General features: G+C 42.1%; 1 protein-coding gene and 1 long non-coding RNA gene across 3 annotated transcripts in view; one reads left to right on the top strand and one right to left on the bottom strand.

Annotated features, from left to right (window-relative positions):
* Positions 1-18645, top strand: part of gpc5c (glypican 5c) — a 145462-nt gene extending 126817 nt beyond the window's left edge. For both annotated transcript variants that reach the window (XM_084733232.1, XM_084733231.1), the window contains one exon: positions 17454-18645. In XM_084733232.1, coding sequence (XP_084589358.1) covers positions 17454-17641 — 188 coding nt within the window. In that variant the 3' untranslated portion in view covers positions 17642-18645. The remainder of the gene's footprint in view (positions 1-17453) is intronic.
* LOC146317608 (uncharacterized) lies at positions 837-11272 on the bottom strand. The gene is made up of 3 exons (XR_014771686.1): positions 11135-11272; positions 2044-2311; positions 837-1822 (listed from the first exon to the last, which is right to left on the bottom strand). It is a non-coding gene; the product is annotated as an uncharacterized LOC146317608 (long non-coding RNA).
* Positions 18646-19116: the final 471 nt, after the last annotated feature.

The raw sequence follows: 19116 nt of genomic DNA, 5'->3' as shown, positions 1-19116 counted from the left end.
TAGTTTTCTGAAATCTTAGAAAAGTTTGGAATGGAATGTGGGAGATTTTTTGAAAAACCCACAACTTTCCCACACCTTTCTGAATTTGACTGCAGAGTGGTGTTGTTTGCGCTGCATTTTAGGTAGTCGGCTTGGCAAAGGTGTGAGAAGTCATAATCACAAAAGCAGGAGAAAGCAGGTTATCCATCTCAGAGGAGGAGGAGAAGTAAACGCATGGATAAACACTTCCAGTGATTGAGCCGGAGGGATGTGCAGCGCAAAAGTGTGAATCGTACCCAGCCATGAAAGTACAATTCTCTTTTGGTAACAAACACCATCTGTCTGGAACACTGGTGAGCTCATCAAGAAAGAGAAGACACCCCCGGCGTTGCTCACACACTCTGCATTTCAGTAGCTAAACCTGTCTAGTAGAATGAAGCCATTGGCAATGATTGTTTTGCTTTGCCATCCTGTCAAAGATCATAATTATCTAAATTTGACAAGATGGAAAGATTTAAGAGTGGATGAGCTTCTGTTCTTGAACAGAAGGACAAATATATTAACTTTTCAATTGTCTCTCCTCGCATACCCTCACACAGAAGGAAACAGCTGGCTGTGTTTGTGTGTGTGTGTGCATGTGCGTGTGTGGTGTGTGAGAGTAAACCTGTGCCCAAGGGAAGTAAACTCTGAGCACTATTTCAGATCCACAGCTGCTAGTTTTGTGGACATTTTTTTTTCCTAAGAAAATTGAGGAAAACTGAGTGTGTGTGTCACCAAATATGGTGTAACACGTTCAGCTAGGACAGATAAATGAAGAATAACACGTCATTTAAATCCCACGGCTTTTATTAGTCAAAATCAAAAATATTTTATGGTAATTTCAAACTTTCAAACTAAAAATTGAACCCTAAAAATTTTGTCTTTATTTATTTATCAATACCGCTCAAGGCCCGCCTGCAGGGCCTTCTCCGCCCACCAGAAGGCTGCAGGCCACACTTTGGAATTCACTGCTGTACACTAAAATATGTTAGTCGAGAAATAGGCAATACAGTCACATAACCTTGGTTCATATTTGAGGTCATAAATCAAGTTAGAAGTAGACTCATTTTGCCATAGAGTACATAAAATCAGGCTTCTTTTTGTAGCCAGAGGAATCACCCCCTACTGGCCATTAGACAAAATGCAGGTTTAAGGCATTTCTGCACAGGCTTCACTTTTCACACCCAGAAGATCTGTCCACTATTTAATGTACAGCCTATGGTTTAAACACACACACACACACACACACACACACACACATTCAAAGACACGGAGAGGTGGGTCTGTGTAGCATGAGAGGGCTCCAATCAGCAGATTTTGAATTTAAGGCTGAAGGACACCAGAGCAAAATCCATGCTCCCCATCTATCAATGTCCAGTGAAATATGCAGTTTATATTTTGCTATCCACAGCTTTATAAAACAGTCCTGTAGAGATTTGTTTCTACCACTACAGTGTTCAAAAGACTGCATCATGTTGTATAGATAATGACCTTGAACCTGGCCTTGATAGGGTGATTCAACTTTGATGTAACAGCCTCATAATGTTCTTGGTTTGCCGGTGTGTTTGTACATGAATGTCAGAGGCACAGAGAGTACTTCTCTCCAAAGCCTATAAGGCCATAAAGGTGTGCGGCAGCTGTTCGCCCTGGCAGGAAAAGCACATTCCTGAAATGAACGACTGCTTGGGCAGGATATGGCCAACCTACACCAGCGTTAGCAGGATTACGCTGGATCGGCCCCAAGCCCACTACAGCCTGCTGTTGCCCTGGACCCAGCGCACACCTGCCTTTCATGTCGGAAAACCTGCAAGATGGAGAGAAGAGTGGTGATTAAGAGTGAAGTGCTGCAAGTCGGGGTCTGAGAGAGGACACAAGGTCACAGGTGGAGGTTAAAAGTTAGAGGGGTAATACTATGGAACTATGATGTGATGTTACAGAGCAAGAGGTAACAGATGGAAATACAGCTAACATGCGAATGAAATGTTGAGGGCTAAAGTTCAAAGAAAATGATTGCAACATACAAACCTATGATTCAATCTACCGTGAGAGTGGTGGGTTAGTGAGGGTGGGTAGGGGATTTGGTGCTTGTATTCTCTTCCAGGCCGGGTAGAACCAATCCACCCCTTGATCTTCCCATCCTAGGTCCTGGGGACTGGCGTGCGTAGAGGCCGGCTGGCCTGCAGATGTAGTGGATGTGACCCGGTGCGGATATTACCGTTAGGACTGCCATTTCCCTTAGCCTTTCATCTGGAGCTCAAGGGGCTGAGAGAAAGCTCCGCAGGGCAGAGCAGGGCTGGAGAAGAAGGAACAAGAGGATCAGAGGTGGCTTTGGCTGGGCAGGAGGATGGTCTGGTTTGCGGATGGATGTGGGAGGAGTGAGTCAGATTTTCACTCAGATATGCAGAGTCATCTGTTTGTTCTATCTGACTTTGTGAGTAACATTGCATAATTTTCTCAATACTTGTTTTGACAAAATCTGAATGATTCTGAGAAATTACAGTATCATTCTCTATTAAGAGAATATGGGGAAAACAACTTTCAAAACAATAATTAGGCAGATAATTCTTCCGACAAATATGTGCTCAAACCATTTGTTAGAATGCTAACTATCTGACAGATGCTGTGTATTATTATAATCACCCTACCATACATTTTTTTTATTGTACTCATAAGCATTTGTGATCAACTGTCCTCCATTTCCTGCTGCCCACTTCCATCCCTTTTTATACCATCGTCCACCTTTCCTTTCAGTCCTTTTCCTTCTTAGCTTGGCATACTGTGCCCTGTGGTTTTTATGGCATTTGAGAGCATATTAGCTTGAAGGGCTCCCTAGGCGTGCGGTCATCATGAGGAGAATGTTTCTCATTAGCCAGCATCATCGTTTCCTTTCTAGGCAGTATCAGCGAGGCCTTTATGATCGAGCCTCTCCAGCACACCTCTGGGACCCCGATTGAGAAACACCAAGAATCTCTGGTGTGGCAACAGGTTTTAAACAAAAGGAAGTGGTGGGAGTTACTACCGTGGAAGTTAGTGAAAATGATACATGCAATTTAGCTTTTTGTATGGTTGCTATGAAGTTTATAGCAGAGCAACAAGGAATGCTAGTGACTCAATGCTCTGATACTGTAGCCACATAAAAGTCTTAACTACAGTACTACATAAGGAACTGTTATTCACTAATATAACAAGGAGTCCTTACAACATGTGCAGGTTTCTAAGCAGTAAATGACATTTAAAGATGGTTTCCAGACTTATAAAGTCGTCTTTATTGAAAGCTGCAAATGCAGTGGATATGACTTGAATTTTACTGTGTGCAAAACACCCTTGTACACCATCCTTATACCCTGGCCATCGGTCATGCTTAAGGCTCATTTATGCCCCTGTTATGTACGAAAATAGATGCATCCAATTCAAACAAAGTAACTGTCACTGCCCACATGTGACCTTTATGTTGGCGTTGATGTTAAAGCAGTACTAGAGGGTGGAGCTCAGACATTACACCAAAGAAGAAGATGAAGAAGAGAAAGTTTCTGAAAACAACAAACATGGCAACCCTGGGGGAAGCTATAATAATGTACCTCTTGAGGAAGAGGCAAAAGCAGAGGCAGCCTTGTAGACATTGGTGGTCTGTGCAGCCATCATACATCATGACATATGGACAGAGAGTTCTTTTTACTAACTAATAGATGACAAACGTTATTTCCAACACTTTAGGATTTTTAAAACTTCTTCATCTTGTTCTGTAATCGTGTCTGTTGTGTCTATGAAATTAAAACAGAGTATGGACAAAAAGCTCCATCAGTATCCATATGGATATCAAACATTTAGCATGAATGAGCCTTCAAGCTGTATTCAGACACAATAAGGCATTACAGCAATTAGCCACAGGGTTGTTCAACTATGCAGGGTTATATGGTGGTGTTCATTTGTGCTTAGAACATAAACACTTAAATAACATTTTATTTCTCTGATTCACCGGCTTTCTCACTACCAGTACTCCCTCTCGCCATTCAGTCTGTCCCTCGCATGACCACTGCTGCGCTCTCTCTTGAACAAATGGACAGAAACCAAACGAAGATTATTGGTATCAATATTTTGCAGAAAAAGCTGCAAGCCAGACCCGGACATTGAAGCCAGACACATGACATAAATGCAAGCAAGGACACAACTGGAGAGTATCATTGTTTGGTCCATGAAATCCATCTGGATGGCGCCTGGTTTCAGAGATACTTCAGGCTGACTGTGGAGCAGTCTGATCGCCAGCTTACATGAGCTGACTCTTTCAACTTTTCTGCCACCAGCCGCTGCAATTTTTTCCGGCATCCCTTGCGGGCCCTGCCGCCACAGCCTGTACGGACTACAGTCATTCAAAATGAATGAGATGACTTTTCGCCGCAGCGTCTGACGGTCTGAGTATGGCCTTAGACTGAACTTTTGGGTTGTCACTGGGACCAGATCTAATTAGTACTCAATGAATTTCTGGAAATATGTTGTTGCTGGCTACACACACTAACAGACAAGCCTACAGCTGAGACGACTTAGTGATGGCCGTTGTTTATTTGGGCTGCTTTATTAATGCCCATGCTCAGGCTTCTCTGCTGGTGGTTGGAATGGGGATTGGATGGGATGGGTAGAGTGGTGTTTGCATGAGTGACCTCCTTGACTTTCTTGACTCGCCTGGAGCCCATCCCTGGCTACTAACACAGAAACTGGCATTCCTGCTGTAACACAGCACTGAGCAAATAAAGGCAGACATTCCACTGATATTGAAAAATACAGTAGAAGGATAAGCAGGGATGAGTCTGATCCTCTTTGTCTCAGCTCAGCATGGTATGCAGGGGGAAATACAGACGAGGTGAGGGGAGAAGCAGAGAAAGCATGGAAGGACATGGGGTGGGATTTTCCCATTGAGGCGGGTACTTCTATCTGAAACTCAGAAGATGCAAACTTTTCTTTTAAAGTAAAACTACAATCAGAGTATCTGCTTTAGATAGCTGAGGTGCATTAGCATTGCATGAGAGGTCAGATAATGGAGGTTGCTCGCAAAGAGCCAATTTTTGTATCGACTACCTGCAGTGTGAGTCTGTACGCAGCTTTATATATGTGTATGCATCAAAGGGTTGCAACACACTTCATTAAAGGCCTATCCTATTGACCAGCGGTGAGAGTGACAAAGCCCTTCTTCCTTATCCATAATTGATGTGGCAATTAGAGCCAAACCTGGAACAGACTGTCAGGCCTGAGGGCTGGGAGGGGGCTGACCTCTCACTGTTTCTGCTGATTACAGATCAGATAGGAGCGGCCACTGACAGTGTACTTAGTGCACCGTTCTAAGTAATTTGATTCTAAAACTGCAGTCAGTTATGCAACCAAGAGTTTACATCAAAGTATTTGACTCACCCCCACAAAATCAAACATTTATAACATCACAGCACAACTTCTTTTTTTTCTAACCCACACAGATTTCTGAAAACACTTTGAAGTTGAGAAGGCAAGTATCACTTAGATCAGTTTAATTCAGAGGAGGCTGGTCACATGGAGCAACACAAGGCTGCATTCTCTTCTCCGTGTCTTCTTCTTCTATTTTGGTACTTCTACTGCTGCTAGTTGATGCCATTGAGCAGGTACCCCCCCAATGACAGTTTCTAAAGCCTCTTTTCCGTGCTTCACCCCTTAGTCTCACTTGAACATCAACAACAAGCTCTGGAGGGCTGAACATGTCATTGGATTGTTGATACTCAAGGCAAGACTACACACAATATCAGAGAAAGAGTGTCAGAACAGGTGAAAGCATGCAACTTGAGGCTGAATCCAGTGGGCAGGGTGAAGGATCCATGTGCAAAGTGTTTTGTCAGGAGACGCACACTGTGGCAGCGGCGGTGTCTCTTTGTCTCGGCTATAATGGATGGCGATGAAGTGTGCGTGTGAGAGAGCAGAAGAATAAGAATGCGAGTTTATCCGTGCCTCCTTCACGCTCATCTGTCTACAAGGACAACCTGACACCTGCCAATGCGATGAAGCATCTGGTGTTCGAGTGCACGCAGGTGTAGTGTTAGATGTGTGTGACTGAACACGGCGTCATCCAAAACGAGCGCTCTGGTGGGGAATGTGGTGTGTTTGCAGCTGTGTGTGAGACTGAGGAGTCTGAGGAGTCGTTTGAATTATTTGATATGGGGTTGTATGAGGTCCTTATTTATAATCAGTGTATTTTCTACAGCTTGTCAGCACTTCCCCAGTGCAGAAGTTAAGCAATGAACTGCTGCAGATGGTGTCAGCAGCAAAACATATTATAGGCACGTCATTAGTATCACAGATATAGGCTTTAAAATAAAATTATCAGTGGCTCAAAATGCTGATATTTCTGCAGATATGAAGACGCTTTAATTATGCACATGTGACACAAGTATGTCTGTGGTGTGTAGAGCTTTTTTTTAAGTGTCTGAAGATAGCAACGTCGCTATTTTCAGTGATTGGTCAGTGTTGGTCATGTGAGAAGGAACCAAGTCACATTCCTTCAACACTACAAATTTCATTGGCCATCTTGACGCCTGTCATTCTGCTCGCATACCCAGGAAATGTGTATATTTTGAAAAGCCTTTCTTATTTTTATGTCTGCATCTGCCAGTGGACAATTACTCTAACAGTAGGCAGAATAATAAGTTGAATCACAACAGGAAAGCAGTTAGCTGGAAAAAAAAGTGCATATATCGGTATTGGCATTGGCAATGCCCAAAATAAGTTGAGCTTCTCCAAACTAGGGGTGTGCTGATTGGCATCTGCTCTCAGTAATACACTGAATATCAAGACGTACCTCCAACAGCTTCACTTCAAATAATCCAAACTATCCCTTTAACTTCTGTCTTGCACAGAGGGTGTTTTCTCCTCAAGATTCCCCTCCATCTTGAGAATGTGTCACATTGACTGGTGGAGGTCACTGTCCTCCCAGGGCCCCTTTTGCCCATTTGTTTGTGTGTGTGTGTGTGTGTGTGTGTGTGTGTGTGTGTGTGTGTGTGTGTGTGTGTGTGTGTGTGTGTGTGTGTGTGTGTGTGTAAAGGGGAGTAAATCTTAATCTTGCCAAAGAGCTTAATAGTTTGGTACCGCCAAGAACTGCACTGGGTAGATTCCATTGCACTGATCCCTGCTCTGGGGTTGCCATGCTGCTATGCCCGTTGCTAGGTTAGCTGTAGGCTGAGATGTGTACCCCACTGGTGCCCCTGTATTTTTGCCCCTTTTGCCCCTTGAGTGGCCTGCCAGAGACCCTGTACCAGTCCTGGATTCCCTGTATAGGTTGCCTGTGAACCAGACAGACAGTTCCCAGAGAAGTGTGTGCACTAACATTCGGTGTGTTTTTCAGAATACAGAATAGGGAGATTAGTTTGATGGCGAGGAGCCCCTGGCTGACATGGCACCACATAAAGAGTGAGTCGTGGACAAAAACAGCACAGAGATGGATGGCCAGTAATGAACTGTGTGAATGCATCTTCCCCTTCTCTCCGCCCTCTAACCTTACCCCTCTTTGTAAGAAAGTGTGTGTGAAAAGAGATAAGGAAACTGTGTGGGTTCTTGGGAAGGTAAATGTCTGTGTGTGAGACTGTGAAAGAGAAGCCTTAAAAAAACATAGTCACCCAGAGAGTTTTAGCATTCTCCAGCTGCACCAAACAATGTCAGGACACCCGTGATCCATAGCCACCAAGAGCAGCATCAGTCTTTTATTGGTGTCTAAAGGTCTGATGGGATGCAGACCGATCGCTCTGTCTCAGTAATGCTGGCTTTACCCAGGAATGAAAACACACTTCTACATACCCAGACTCTACATGTAATAAAGTTTTGTGGTGTGTGAATATGATAATAATGTTGCAACCAAGGAGTAACAGGGGTTGCTGAATGGATCTGTGGTTTAAATCCTCTGGGCCGGTTTCACAGATGAGGTATAAGCCCAGTCCCAGACTAAAATGCCCGTCTGAGCTGTCTTAACTCAAAGTGACTGGCCCCAGTCTTAAAACAATCACAGATTTGGCCTGTTCTGGATTAAAGTAAAATTATTTCAAGAGGTAGAATTAAAGATACTCTAGGACTAACTTGAAGCCTAAATGAATCCCTCAAGGCAGCAGGTTTAACTTCTGCTTAGTGCTGTTTGTAAAAAAAAGCCTGAGGTATTTGGAATATCTAAATGAAGACATGAAGAACCTGCACTACAGATGCCAGCCAGATGAATTGTTGATACAAGTAATCCATTAAATTACTTTGATGAAATATCATTGAGGCCACTTTAGTATGTACAAAGAAAATGCTCTGGAGATGAGCCTAGACTTTCCTTTCTATCTCAAAGGGGAAAGCCTTTATCTGAGAAATCCTGATGTCTTTGAGGTAGTGATAGTTGACGACTGCTTAGTGACAGAGCTTATGGTCAGAGCAGCTTTGTATACACTCCATACCTAAACTCAACAACAGTTGAGCAGCAGAGATAAAACAGAGCTCATATCTGCACTACAGGGACGGTGAAATGTATGTGTGGAGTCTGGAAAAATCAATTCAAGTGTTAACGCAATACACTTTGGTTCAAGCCAAGGAGATGCTGTTGCAGCAAGGTGATCATTTCTACAGCTGTGCTGCACAACTACCAGAAGCAGCACTGCTGCCCCGATCCTCCAGTATCAAGCAGATGTGTCTGACAGTGTTCAGTGAGGACCTGCACACAGAGCTGCTTTCACATTGCACCACTTTGACTAAATGAGATGCATTTAAACATGGAATTTTGATTTCTGATGTGTACAAAGTTAAAATAGTTTAAAATAGTATACAGTCTAATTAAACACGTGACTGAACTGAGGTTTGTTTAAAATGTAGTTTGTGGTTAAAATAATCACATGCATGAATATCCCAAAAATCATTTATTTTTTTCTTACATATCATTATTGTTCACCATGGCTGGTGTTCACAATTGTCTCATACTGTATCTTTTTTTTTTTTAATTGTTAATTGTCTCTCAAATCCACTTCAACCTGTAGAATTGTCATTCTCACTTTATGCCCAGGAAATTCTCAAATTTTCCATGCATCATCTTTTTTGTTCTCTAAATTCACTGCAAATTGCATCCACAACCTTTTTCTCAGCAGCAGTCTGGTTTGTACTTTCAACCAATTAGCTTTAGTAGCATTTTTCATACTTCATTTTTTTAAAAACTGGTACACACGAAGGCCTACAAGTGGCCTAATTGTTGCATATTTTAATATTGTTAAACCACAAATGAGGGCCAGCACTTATCAACAAAGTGGGATGATTGTACACAATCACTTGGGTAAAATCTGCAATCATAAAACTTCTTTGGAATGTGTGCTCAGACTAAACGGCAGTAGTGGAACATTGTACCACATCTGTCTCTTCTCTTTGTTCATATGGGAAACAGAGAGCCTCCTGCTCTCAGAGGGATGGATGACAGCAGGTAGCAAATATCTGGCAAAGGTCACACATCAGGTTTGATCAGACGAGAATACTCTGCGCCTATTAATGACAGAGACTAATGGTACAAATCATTTTTACTGACCTCCCTGCATTTGAAAAACTGAACTGACGTCCATGCTTCAAAGACGTATTGGCTCTTGCATAAAGATCTTGTTTTACAGCAAATAAGGATTGATCTAGAAAATCAACAGTGTCATTATTCAGCCGCTGGGCTGAGCTGTCAGGGGGACAGTTGGATAAACTGTACCTCTGTTGTCTCCGTGTCTCTTGAACTTATGCTGGAACTAACTCCCAACACTGTTCAGACGGGCGGCTCGCTAATCACATATCGTCTCACTACTAATTTTAAACACCACGTTTGTCGTCGTATGTGTGTGTGTGTGTGTGTGTGTGTGCGCACCATGACCGTGTGTAAATCTTTGCGCCTGTGTGCATGCTTACATTTATGTGTCTGCCTGCGAGTGGTAAAAAAAAAATGTGTCAGAGGTCACCTCTCTTAATGAAACATTGCCATGAGGCAGGTCCAGTGGCCTTGTCAAAACCCAGACCCATGAGCGGCTTTATAACTCCCCCACCCCCACCCCGTTTTGCATCCGTCTCCCATCAAACGCTTAGCAGGGAGAAGCCCCTCAAGGTCGAGGCAGGGGTGTGAGCCTAGAGAGAGTGAGATGGTGAGAATGGGAGAGAGGAGGAGGAAGTTACTGACCCTCACCCACCTCCACCACCCTCCCTCTGCGTGCCATAAATCAAACCTCCACCTTCTGACCGTCTTTATAATTGTACACAGCGGGCGGAGGAGTGAAAACTGCCACAGGTGCTTTAAAGCATATGATAAACAGTTTAAAGTCTTCTGTTTACACATGAAATCATTGAGTGGGGTTAAGTTACAGTGGACAACAGAATGTCATGCTGTAGTTTGATTGAGATGCTACAATTAATTCAGTTAAATAAAAATAAGAGCACGATGTAACTGAATTTAATAGAAGGCATATTTGTCTTTTTAATGGCTACAAGTCAGGGGTGATTCTGGAAAAGCTGCTTTGTCATCTTGATAGCAATATAGTGTGACAACTTGCTAAGCCCCAGTATACAGTAGCACCATTCCTCACTGGATTACAGCTCTGCAGCTTGTGTTCAGCCAAGCCCACATGCAGGCTCACACAACACACCAGACACACACACACACACACACACACACACACACACACACACACACACACACACACACACACACACACACACACACACAGAGCCATGCACAACACAGATGGATGTTAGTTTCCTGGGTTAACTCATTTGATTCCTCTCTTAATAAACTCGTTGCCCTGTTGCCCCAGCGCTGCTTCTCTGTACGAGTGTGTGCTTTTATTGTGTCGTGTGCTTTTATTCTTGTCTACAGTATGTATGACGTGCTGAGGAAAAGAGAGACTTAATCTTATCAGTTGAAGACAGAGGAAGGCTTGTTTGAGAACAGATCACTTCTTCCCTTTGCCTAGGTTTAAGGATTTAATCTGTGTGCTGGAAAACTAAATGAAACACAGAGCAGAAAAGACAAGGAGAAGGAGACGGAGGAGAGCAGCAGCATAAAAGTGACACGGTCGCCCCGAGAACCGAAGAAATGACGGCCGAGGCATTTGTTATTCCTCCCACTCACCTTCCAACCCTTCCTCTCTCCCTCCTTGCTCTTGGCGAGAGCCCGAGGTCCACCTCTTCTCCGGTGCTGTGGCCAGACTTGTTAGAAGCAGCTGTTGTTGCTCCCTTGGCCAGTGGGGAAATGGAGGCTCCTCCAAACACACAAGCTGCCCATCTGGAGAGGCATTAGTGGCAAAGGACACTATGAACCATTTCTCACACGCTTAGCCAACACAGAGGTCAACAAGGTGGCAAAGACAGAACATCCCTCTTTAACAAGCTACAGGCTCGGGTTGAGCTGTGTTGCTCCCTTGTACACACGGTTATAAATCAGAGTGTTGGATGTTCAGATGTACGAAGTGACATGATCCTCTTCTTCTCCAGGACCCTGTCTACTTCAGCCTTTAATGACAAATGAAAGTTATCACAAATGCTTGTATATATAGGGCCCATACACACCCATATACATATTTATTTCCTTTAGACCAGGTTGCACCAAAAAAATTAATTTGATCTAGTAATAGTTTTAGTCAGAGTGAAGCAAAACTCAGTTTGAAATAAATAAATCCAGGTTTAAAATTAAGCAGAGCTCTGTTGCACAAGTAAAGGGTGACAGCATCGCCGTTCCTTTCTGGGTTTCTCAAATGAAACACCCGCTCAGGTGCAGAAAAATCAGTGACACAGCGCTGAAGCCCGACCCCCCCGGTCACTTCTCAGCAGCACTTCACAGCTCTCCTGTCCCCATCTGCCATCTTCATCATCAACAGAGTCAGAGTCCTGATTGAAGCCACTGTACCTCGGCTCGGTATAGTATTCCCTGTTGTCAAGCTGGTCCCTCTTGTTCTCGGAGACTGTGTTTGGCCCAATCAGCTGTGTTCGCTCAGAGGCTGCTCTGACATTCACATTACACCGGCTTGTCTGTATTCCTTATCATAACAATACTGTTTACTCATTAGCCAAAAAGTTAACAAAATGTTAGATTGTTTGCTAGTTAGCTAAGCTTGTTGGGTGTTTGAGTAGAGAAATATGGCCAAATAATAGAATATTAAAAAAAAATTGAACTGATCAACTGGAGTAAAGAGACACATTACAAAACTCAGTTGGGTGGAGTCTCTCCCTTAACTTTCTCATTTGCGAAATCCATCTCAAAAAGGAAGCCACTTTTGAAGATAAACATCCTCAAGCATTATATTAGTTAATAGATGACATTTTAAACTGGAGTTTAAAATTTTGCTGTAATGGCACTAAATTCAATCTCAGTTTAGAGTAGAAACTAAACAAAGTTCTGAAGAAGTTTAAATGTAATTTTTCTTAAGCTGGTTTTAAAGTTTGGTGCAACATAATTCAAAGTAAGATAATCATTTAATTGGGATTGAAAATGAGTCACTGTTGGGGCAAACCAGTTTTAGTACCAGCCTCTTAGGCACACAAGTTTTATTTGTCTCCTGTTTCTTTTACCCTGTTTTTGTTTTTCTCTGTTCATTGCCTATTATAAAGCTTTTTTTTTTCACCAATCAACTCACATTTCTCTTTTACTGGTGGTGAACATGTGTCAGTGACTGTTGCTGTAACTGGAGAAGCATGTCAACGTGCCGTTGTAGAGCATTGAAGTCACTCGAGGTGATTGCTTCCATCTGTCTTGATACGAGCAACAATGAATCTTCATCCTCATGCTGAAAAGCCAAACTAACTGTTTTCCTCCTCTAACCCTCGACGTCATCCTTCACTCCCTCCCTTCCCCTGTTTATCTGTCTCACTTGTTCTCTCTTCTTTTCCCCACCATATTTGGGGGATTTACACATGAGCCAGCTTATGAAGCACGGCTTATCTGCTAACATTGTCTCATTATGACAACAACATCACATTCCATTATGTTCCTGCCCTCCCGGTTTTTCATTTCTTTGTACCTCAAGTTGTTGCTTGCTTTTAGAGACTTAGAGCCATTTTAATACACCTCTTTTTTTCCCTCAAGGTTTACTGCTTCTACTGTTTCACTTTATTACTTTAATAATTTAGTTCTTTTCAACTGTTGCTAGGTGATATGTTTGAAAATGTTACCATGATAAACATTTCCATATTTTGTGATATTGTCATATGCCATTATTATAATCACAGTGTTTACAAACCAAACAAATGTGAGCCTTCTGTAGAGCTTGTTAGCCAAAAGTTTTTTCTTGACCTGAAAAAGTTTGAGGGTCTCCCCACATGACCCTTTCAGTGGTGGAGATGCCAAAAGCAGTAAATGTTGACATATTCTACATTGTTTGAAAGTAATTTGCCTCCCCAATATAAATATGACACAATGCATTATTACCTTTCAGTATAAAATGATAACTATGTTGTAAAGTTTTACTGCATCCGTCAGTGGCAGAGCTCTGTTTTGGAGCGCTTTCCCGGTTTCACAACAGACTGTTCATCTGTTTTCAAGACTTCAAACCCGCAGACAATTTTGCCAACAATGTCATCTTTTTTTGTTTAAGAGTTTTTGTTGACGTCTATTTATAAAACATATTCCCAGTGTTATAAGTATTTCAAACTGATCTATCGGAATACTACATCTACTACTTTTTGCCTCTTTTTTGGGTCCAGGTCACAAAAGCAGCATACGAGAACAGCTCAGGTGTACTTTTACCCTGCCATGACCTCAATCTTATAGTGAAGGATACTGGAACATTCTCTGATTGGGATACATATAATCTCATACGTGTTCTGGGTTTTATCCAGGGCCTCGTCCCAGTCGGATGAGCCTGGAATATTTCTTTAGGGCACGTTTATTATGGCTCTACCTCAGGAGGCATTACGTTCTTGTGGACGTGATCACTTAGGAACGCCTTGAGAGAATTTCCTTAAATTTGGCACGTATGTACACATGTACACTTGGACTCAAGGATAGGATAAAATGATGTAGTGATGACGTTTTAACACTTGAAGCTCTCTGTCAGTCCTCTGTGCTTCTCTATAAAATACTCTGTAGGTGAAGACAGCGTGTTTCTCATAGGTAATGGTTCCCTGCAATTACAAGTAAATATAGGCCTGGTGATGGCTTCCACTTTGACAAAACATACACTTAATACCTTTTATTAAAATCCTTCCCTACATCTATGAGTTTGTATGAATGTAAACTACAATTTGACAGGTTGGGAGAGGCATAACATGAGGAGGTAATTCTAGTTTATTAATGATTTGCGTTTGAAAGGAAATGAAAAATTATACAACAGAACTTGGATTTCTTCTCTTTTCTGTCCTTTTCAGCTGATGGCACTCTAGGCAATCACCTAGTTTGGCTTTGTCTTGAAACTGGCGTGGTTAGATGATTAGTTTAATGGGTATTGACTCTCAGCCTTGTAACTCAATTTTATTGGATCCAATTTTGTTTTATTTCAGAGATCACAAAGCATTCCAATACCACGCATTCCAAAATGCCTACCTTAAATGAAACAGACACTTTAACTTGTTGGCAGTACAGTTGACTGTGCCGTAATTGGTTGTTCTGGCAAGAAACTGCTGCATTAATTAGCCAGTTGGTTAGCCTGCAGTGGAGTAGTATTAGTGTTGTGTTGGCCCATTCAAATGCTGTTTTCTGACATCTCCCTGATGAGATGCAACCCATTTCCACTGAAACAATAACAGCAATCTGATTTGGGATAAATGATGTCTTTGTCTATTGTCTACTGGAACAACAAAAACCATTGGCACGGGAAACACTTCTCTCTCTAGAGCCCTGCCTATCCCTATTCACATGCACACACATGCACGCATACAAACCCAAGTGCACAGTTGGGATGGGTTGATGTGCTTTCTCAGTTCTAAAGAAAACAATATATTCTTTAGAATTACACATTTGGCCATGCCAAGTGTGAAAGTATAAATTCCTATTGGGCGACAGCTTAAAAAGAGCAATATATTTTGTTCTTTTATGTTGGTGTGGAAGTTAGTTTAGTTAAGTATTGAAAGCTCACACACACATTTCATATTAGTGTAATGTCTGATAAGTTATCACACACCTGGCTGTCAAGTCGGTTGACAGCCAAGCCATCACGAAGGAGAGGCTGTAACTGTATTTAATTACTGAATTTCAGACAGATCAGTCTGGTTGCAGATCAGTCTCATTGCAAACTTGGCCTGTTTTTGTGACAAGTGACAGCTCGAAGAGACATTTTGACACCAGGCTTTGGCGCTGTCTGAAGCTTGATACCTAGCTTATCCGCTTTTACCACACACACCCATTTTACCCTTTCCCTCTCTAGGCACTAACACAAGAGCCTCTAACGCCTGTACATGGGTACAAACTAAATGTATGGCACTATGACGGGGCGATGATACTGAATAGAATAGAAGTGATCAAGTTTAAAGGAGACTGGAAGAACAGCGAGCGGTAGAGACACGAGCGAAGTCCTCGTTAAGAAAAGCTGGGATTTCACCAGTGACAGCAGGAAAGTGTTTGTATGTGTAACTTAATATGTGTGTTTGTGGGGACTGTGATTAAATGGCTGCCCTATGCACTCATCACCCTGGTTTATCTCTAATTGTCCGTAATGACACGGTTAGGGGTGTCCATCGTCTGCTGCTGAGGATTAGACACCAAGTCAGTCCTCCATCGGGACATATGTGAGTAGATGATGGTTGGAATTCATTATTATTATATTTTATATTATACTGTGTGCTCAAGGGCCGCTTGTGGTTGTGGTGATTCACAATTTTTTAAAAGACCTGGAAAAAACTTTTTTTTTTGGGCCGCTCTGTTGTATACCAACTGACTGTCCTAGTCTGTTGCAGGCCACATTTTGTCCTTTCTCGTGGCTCAAAAACTGGCGTCCAAAGAAAAGTTTCATTTCCTCTTAAACTGGACCATCCGCGGATTACTTCAATACCTGGTAAATTATGATCCACTGAAGTTAGACATGAAACAAGATAATTAAATCCCTGCTGTCTTGACTGTGCTTCATTTGCGGCTGCTGTACGTCGAGTCTGTGCATCTGTGCTGTTGCCATATTAGAACATTCAAGGTCTGCTAGTAAACAAATGAGAGATGCAGTCTACACTACAAAAAATCGACTGTATCTCGCTTTATTCTGAACCCATTTTCATGAAATCTGGTTTGTTATGAACCTGAAAAATTGAGCACGGTAGTTGTCACTTGCCGGATCTAAATTCAGTTGCTGGGGGCAATTTAATCAGCTCTATGCCAAACCTTTGACCTTCGACCAACATCAAGAGTAAATTATTTAGAATTTCTGCTTCTGAGTTTGTTTTTGGAAAGCCAGTAACAAAATGTCCTAAATAAATAATGTGACACCCAAAGTTATTCAGCATCCTCCTGAATCCACATTCTTTTGTTATTCCTGTGTTTTACTGTTTAATGTATCAGAAATGTTAAAAGTGCGTTAAAAGTGATTCTGCTCCTCTGTTCTTTACATAAGACATATTACACATCTGTCCATCCTGGGAAGGGGATCTCTATGGTTCTCTAGTTTTTCCTCACTCTTTTGAGGGTCTACAGGACAGGGAGTGCTGCACAATATATAGATTGTAAAACCCTCCGAGGCAAATTGTGATTTGTGATACTGGGTTATATGAATAAGAACTGACTTGACTCGAAATTCAGAAGTTTGGACTTATTGTCCCATTTGTTGTGTCCTTATTTAGTGTAAACCCAGGACACTCAGTTACAATACCATTGCACTATTCTATGCATCTTAGAGAAAACTGAGACTGTACTACAAAAATGCTTCATTCAGAACTTTCCTTACATCTGTGTAAAAAATCCTATGCTATACTGTACAAAAACAATAATTAAAAATGTTTCAAATCACTGCTGGTTACATCTGACATTTATGGTAGCATTGTAATAGGTGCTTCACCACCTGTTGGCTGACAGAGATCTGCACTGTACTCTTCTATTTTTTTGATTTTACCATGTCACATGAGGCAGAAAAACACAGCATATATCGGCACAGGTTTTTCGTGTGTCAGATTTAAAAGTAAGTTGGTTGCTGCATAGTAATACAGTGGCGCAGTATATGCATGTTTAAACAATTTTAAAGCACTCTTCAAAATAATTTATGGGTGCTTTAGACTTAAACAGCAACATCTGTACTTCCTCTGATGTACATATTAACTCACTTTAAGTGTGACAGGGCTAATCGTAAATCATTTTTATACGTGATTGTCTTTGAAAACCCTTAGAATGAGTTTACGGGAATGGTGATGAGCCTCTAATATACAATTTTACAAGCCCAAAGGACTCTGAACATTAAAGCAGATTAACATGATTACCATGATCAGCCAAACCATTTATCTCTGTCTGTTTCTGACTTACGTTCTGTTTCCGTCTCTTGCAGCGCGCACAGAAGCCTCCAGTGAAGGGAAACCCATTGCGAGGCAGCCTGGAGGTGACAGCCCACGCGAGAACCCTTCCAAGCCCCCCTCTGTGAAGGTGATAGGGGGCTCGGCGTCTGCCAGCTGGGCACGACCCTGGAGCTTTGCACTGCTCTTTGCTGCACTGTGCTTGCAGTGGACCCTGTTCTGATGACCCCGGCTCCCTCTGTGAATCCGCTACTCGACCCTGCCCCTCCAGGAACCACATACATGCACACAGACACTCATATCATATACATATCACGCATAATATTCTTACTCCTGTCCTCAACGTACATGGATGAAATGATGGAAAAAATAAAAATGGAAAACAAGACGGGGCATGGAAGAGAAGAAGACAACGTTGTAGGAGACTGTTGATGGGGGGTGGACTCTTGCAGGAACCTCTCGTCCTGCAGCATCACCGATGTGGGTGTTTGCACAAGCTAATCCCATGCACGCTCATCGACAAAGATTAGGCCTGCTGCTTCTTCTAGGCTGTTCTGGGGCTAGACGTTTGTGTGTACAGACACCTATACAGCCCTACCCTTTGTGGTTCATAATGGGACAGCATCACTTTGATTTTACTTAAAAAAAATGCTTACCCATATACAGACTCACATATACAGTACAAATACAGCTGTCTTCTTTTTCTGCTGCTGGTTTTTACTTATTCTTTCAGGCCATAAAACCTCATCACGGCCGCCGCACCACTCGCCAGCCAGGCGGAAGAATTCAGCTCATTTGAAAACTCAACTCATTTTCTTTTTCGAGGATTAAGGAATGCATGATAGATTGATAGATCAATCCCAGGTGCCTGGCCCAGAACAGCAGATTTGATATACTCTAATGACTGTGTACCTTGGCAGGGATTAGAATGTAATGAGTTCACAGGTAGAGCACGAGCACACTTGCACGGCTGAACACATTGTGCAGACAAACTAGGTGTGTATAGTATGTAACTGTGTATATAGGTGGAAAGATTTGATGGAGTGTAAGAGGTTCTGATTCAACAAAAAGCTCTTAAGTGATTGAGCTGAATGGGGTTTTCTTTTCTTTTCCCTTAGCTATGAATGGACTGTACTTGTCTGCTCCATATTACATAGAAAACCATGCAAAAAAAAAAAACCTATAGAGATTTAATTTCTATAATAAATAAAACAGGAATGCACATCACTTTCCAGCTCAAGCTCATGACATAAATGGACAAATTTTGGACGTTTGAACAAAGTCTGTACATTGATTTTACTAATGTTTATTGTGCATACAGTTTTGTGTGTTTGCTCGTTGAATTGCACATTAATGCATGTATAACCTACCAAGTTATCAAAATTGTGATGATAGGATCATATCGTCATCTCCATTACATCTCGCCGATGTGCGTGATGTCAGGATTTACCTTCCTCTCTCAAATGATGGTTTGGAACTTGAAAACCAGAGGAAGGTTGAGCTACAGATCCAAAATAATTCAAAAGGATAGTTTGGATTTTTTTGATGTGTGTCGTATGAGGTACGGATCAACAGTCAGTGTATTAGCTACAGTAGATGCTGTTCAGTACGCCCCCGGTTTGGAGAAGCAGACAGGAGTACCAGCACGTAAGCTAAGAAATGACCTACTGTAGACAGGATCAGCAGCAGAGGGTATTA

The sequence above is a fragment of the Lutjanus erythropterus genome, chromosome 12 (genome assembly GCF_056507025.1).
Source record: "Lutjanus erythropterus isolate fLutEry1 chromosome 12, fLutEry1.hap2, whole genome shotgun sequence".
Taxonomy (NCBI): Eukaryota; Metazoa; Chordata; class Actinopteri; order Lutjaniformes; family Lutjanidae; genus Lutjanus; species Lutjanus erythropterus.
The sequence above is the reverse complement of the archived record's forward strand: the minus strand, read 5'-3'. Positions and strand labels throughout refer to the sequence as shown.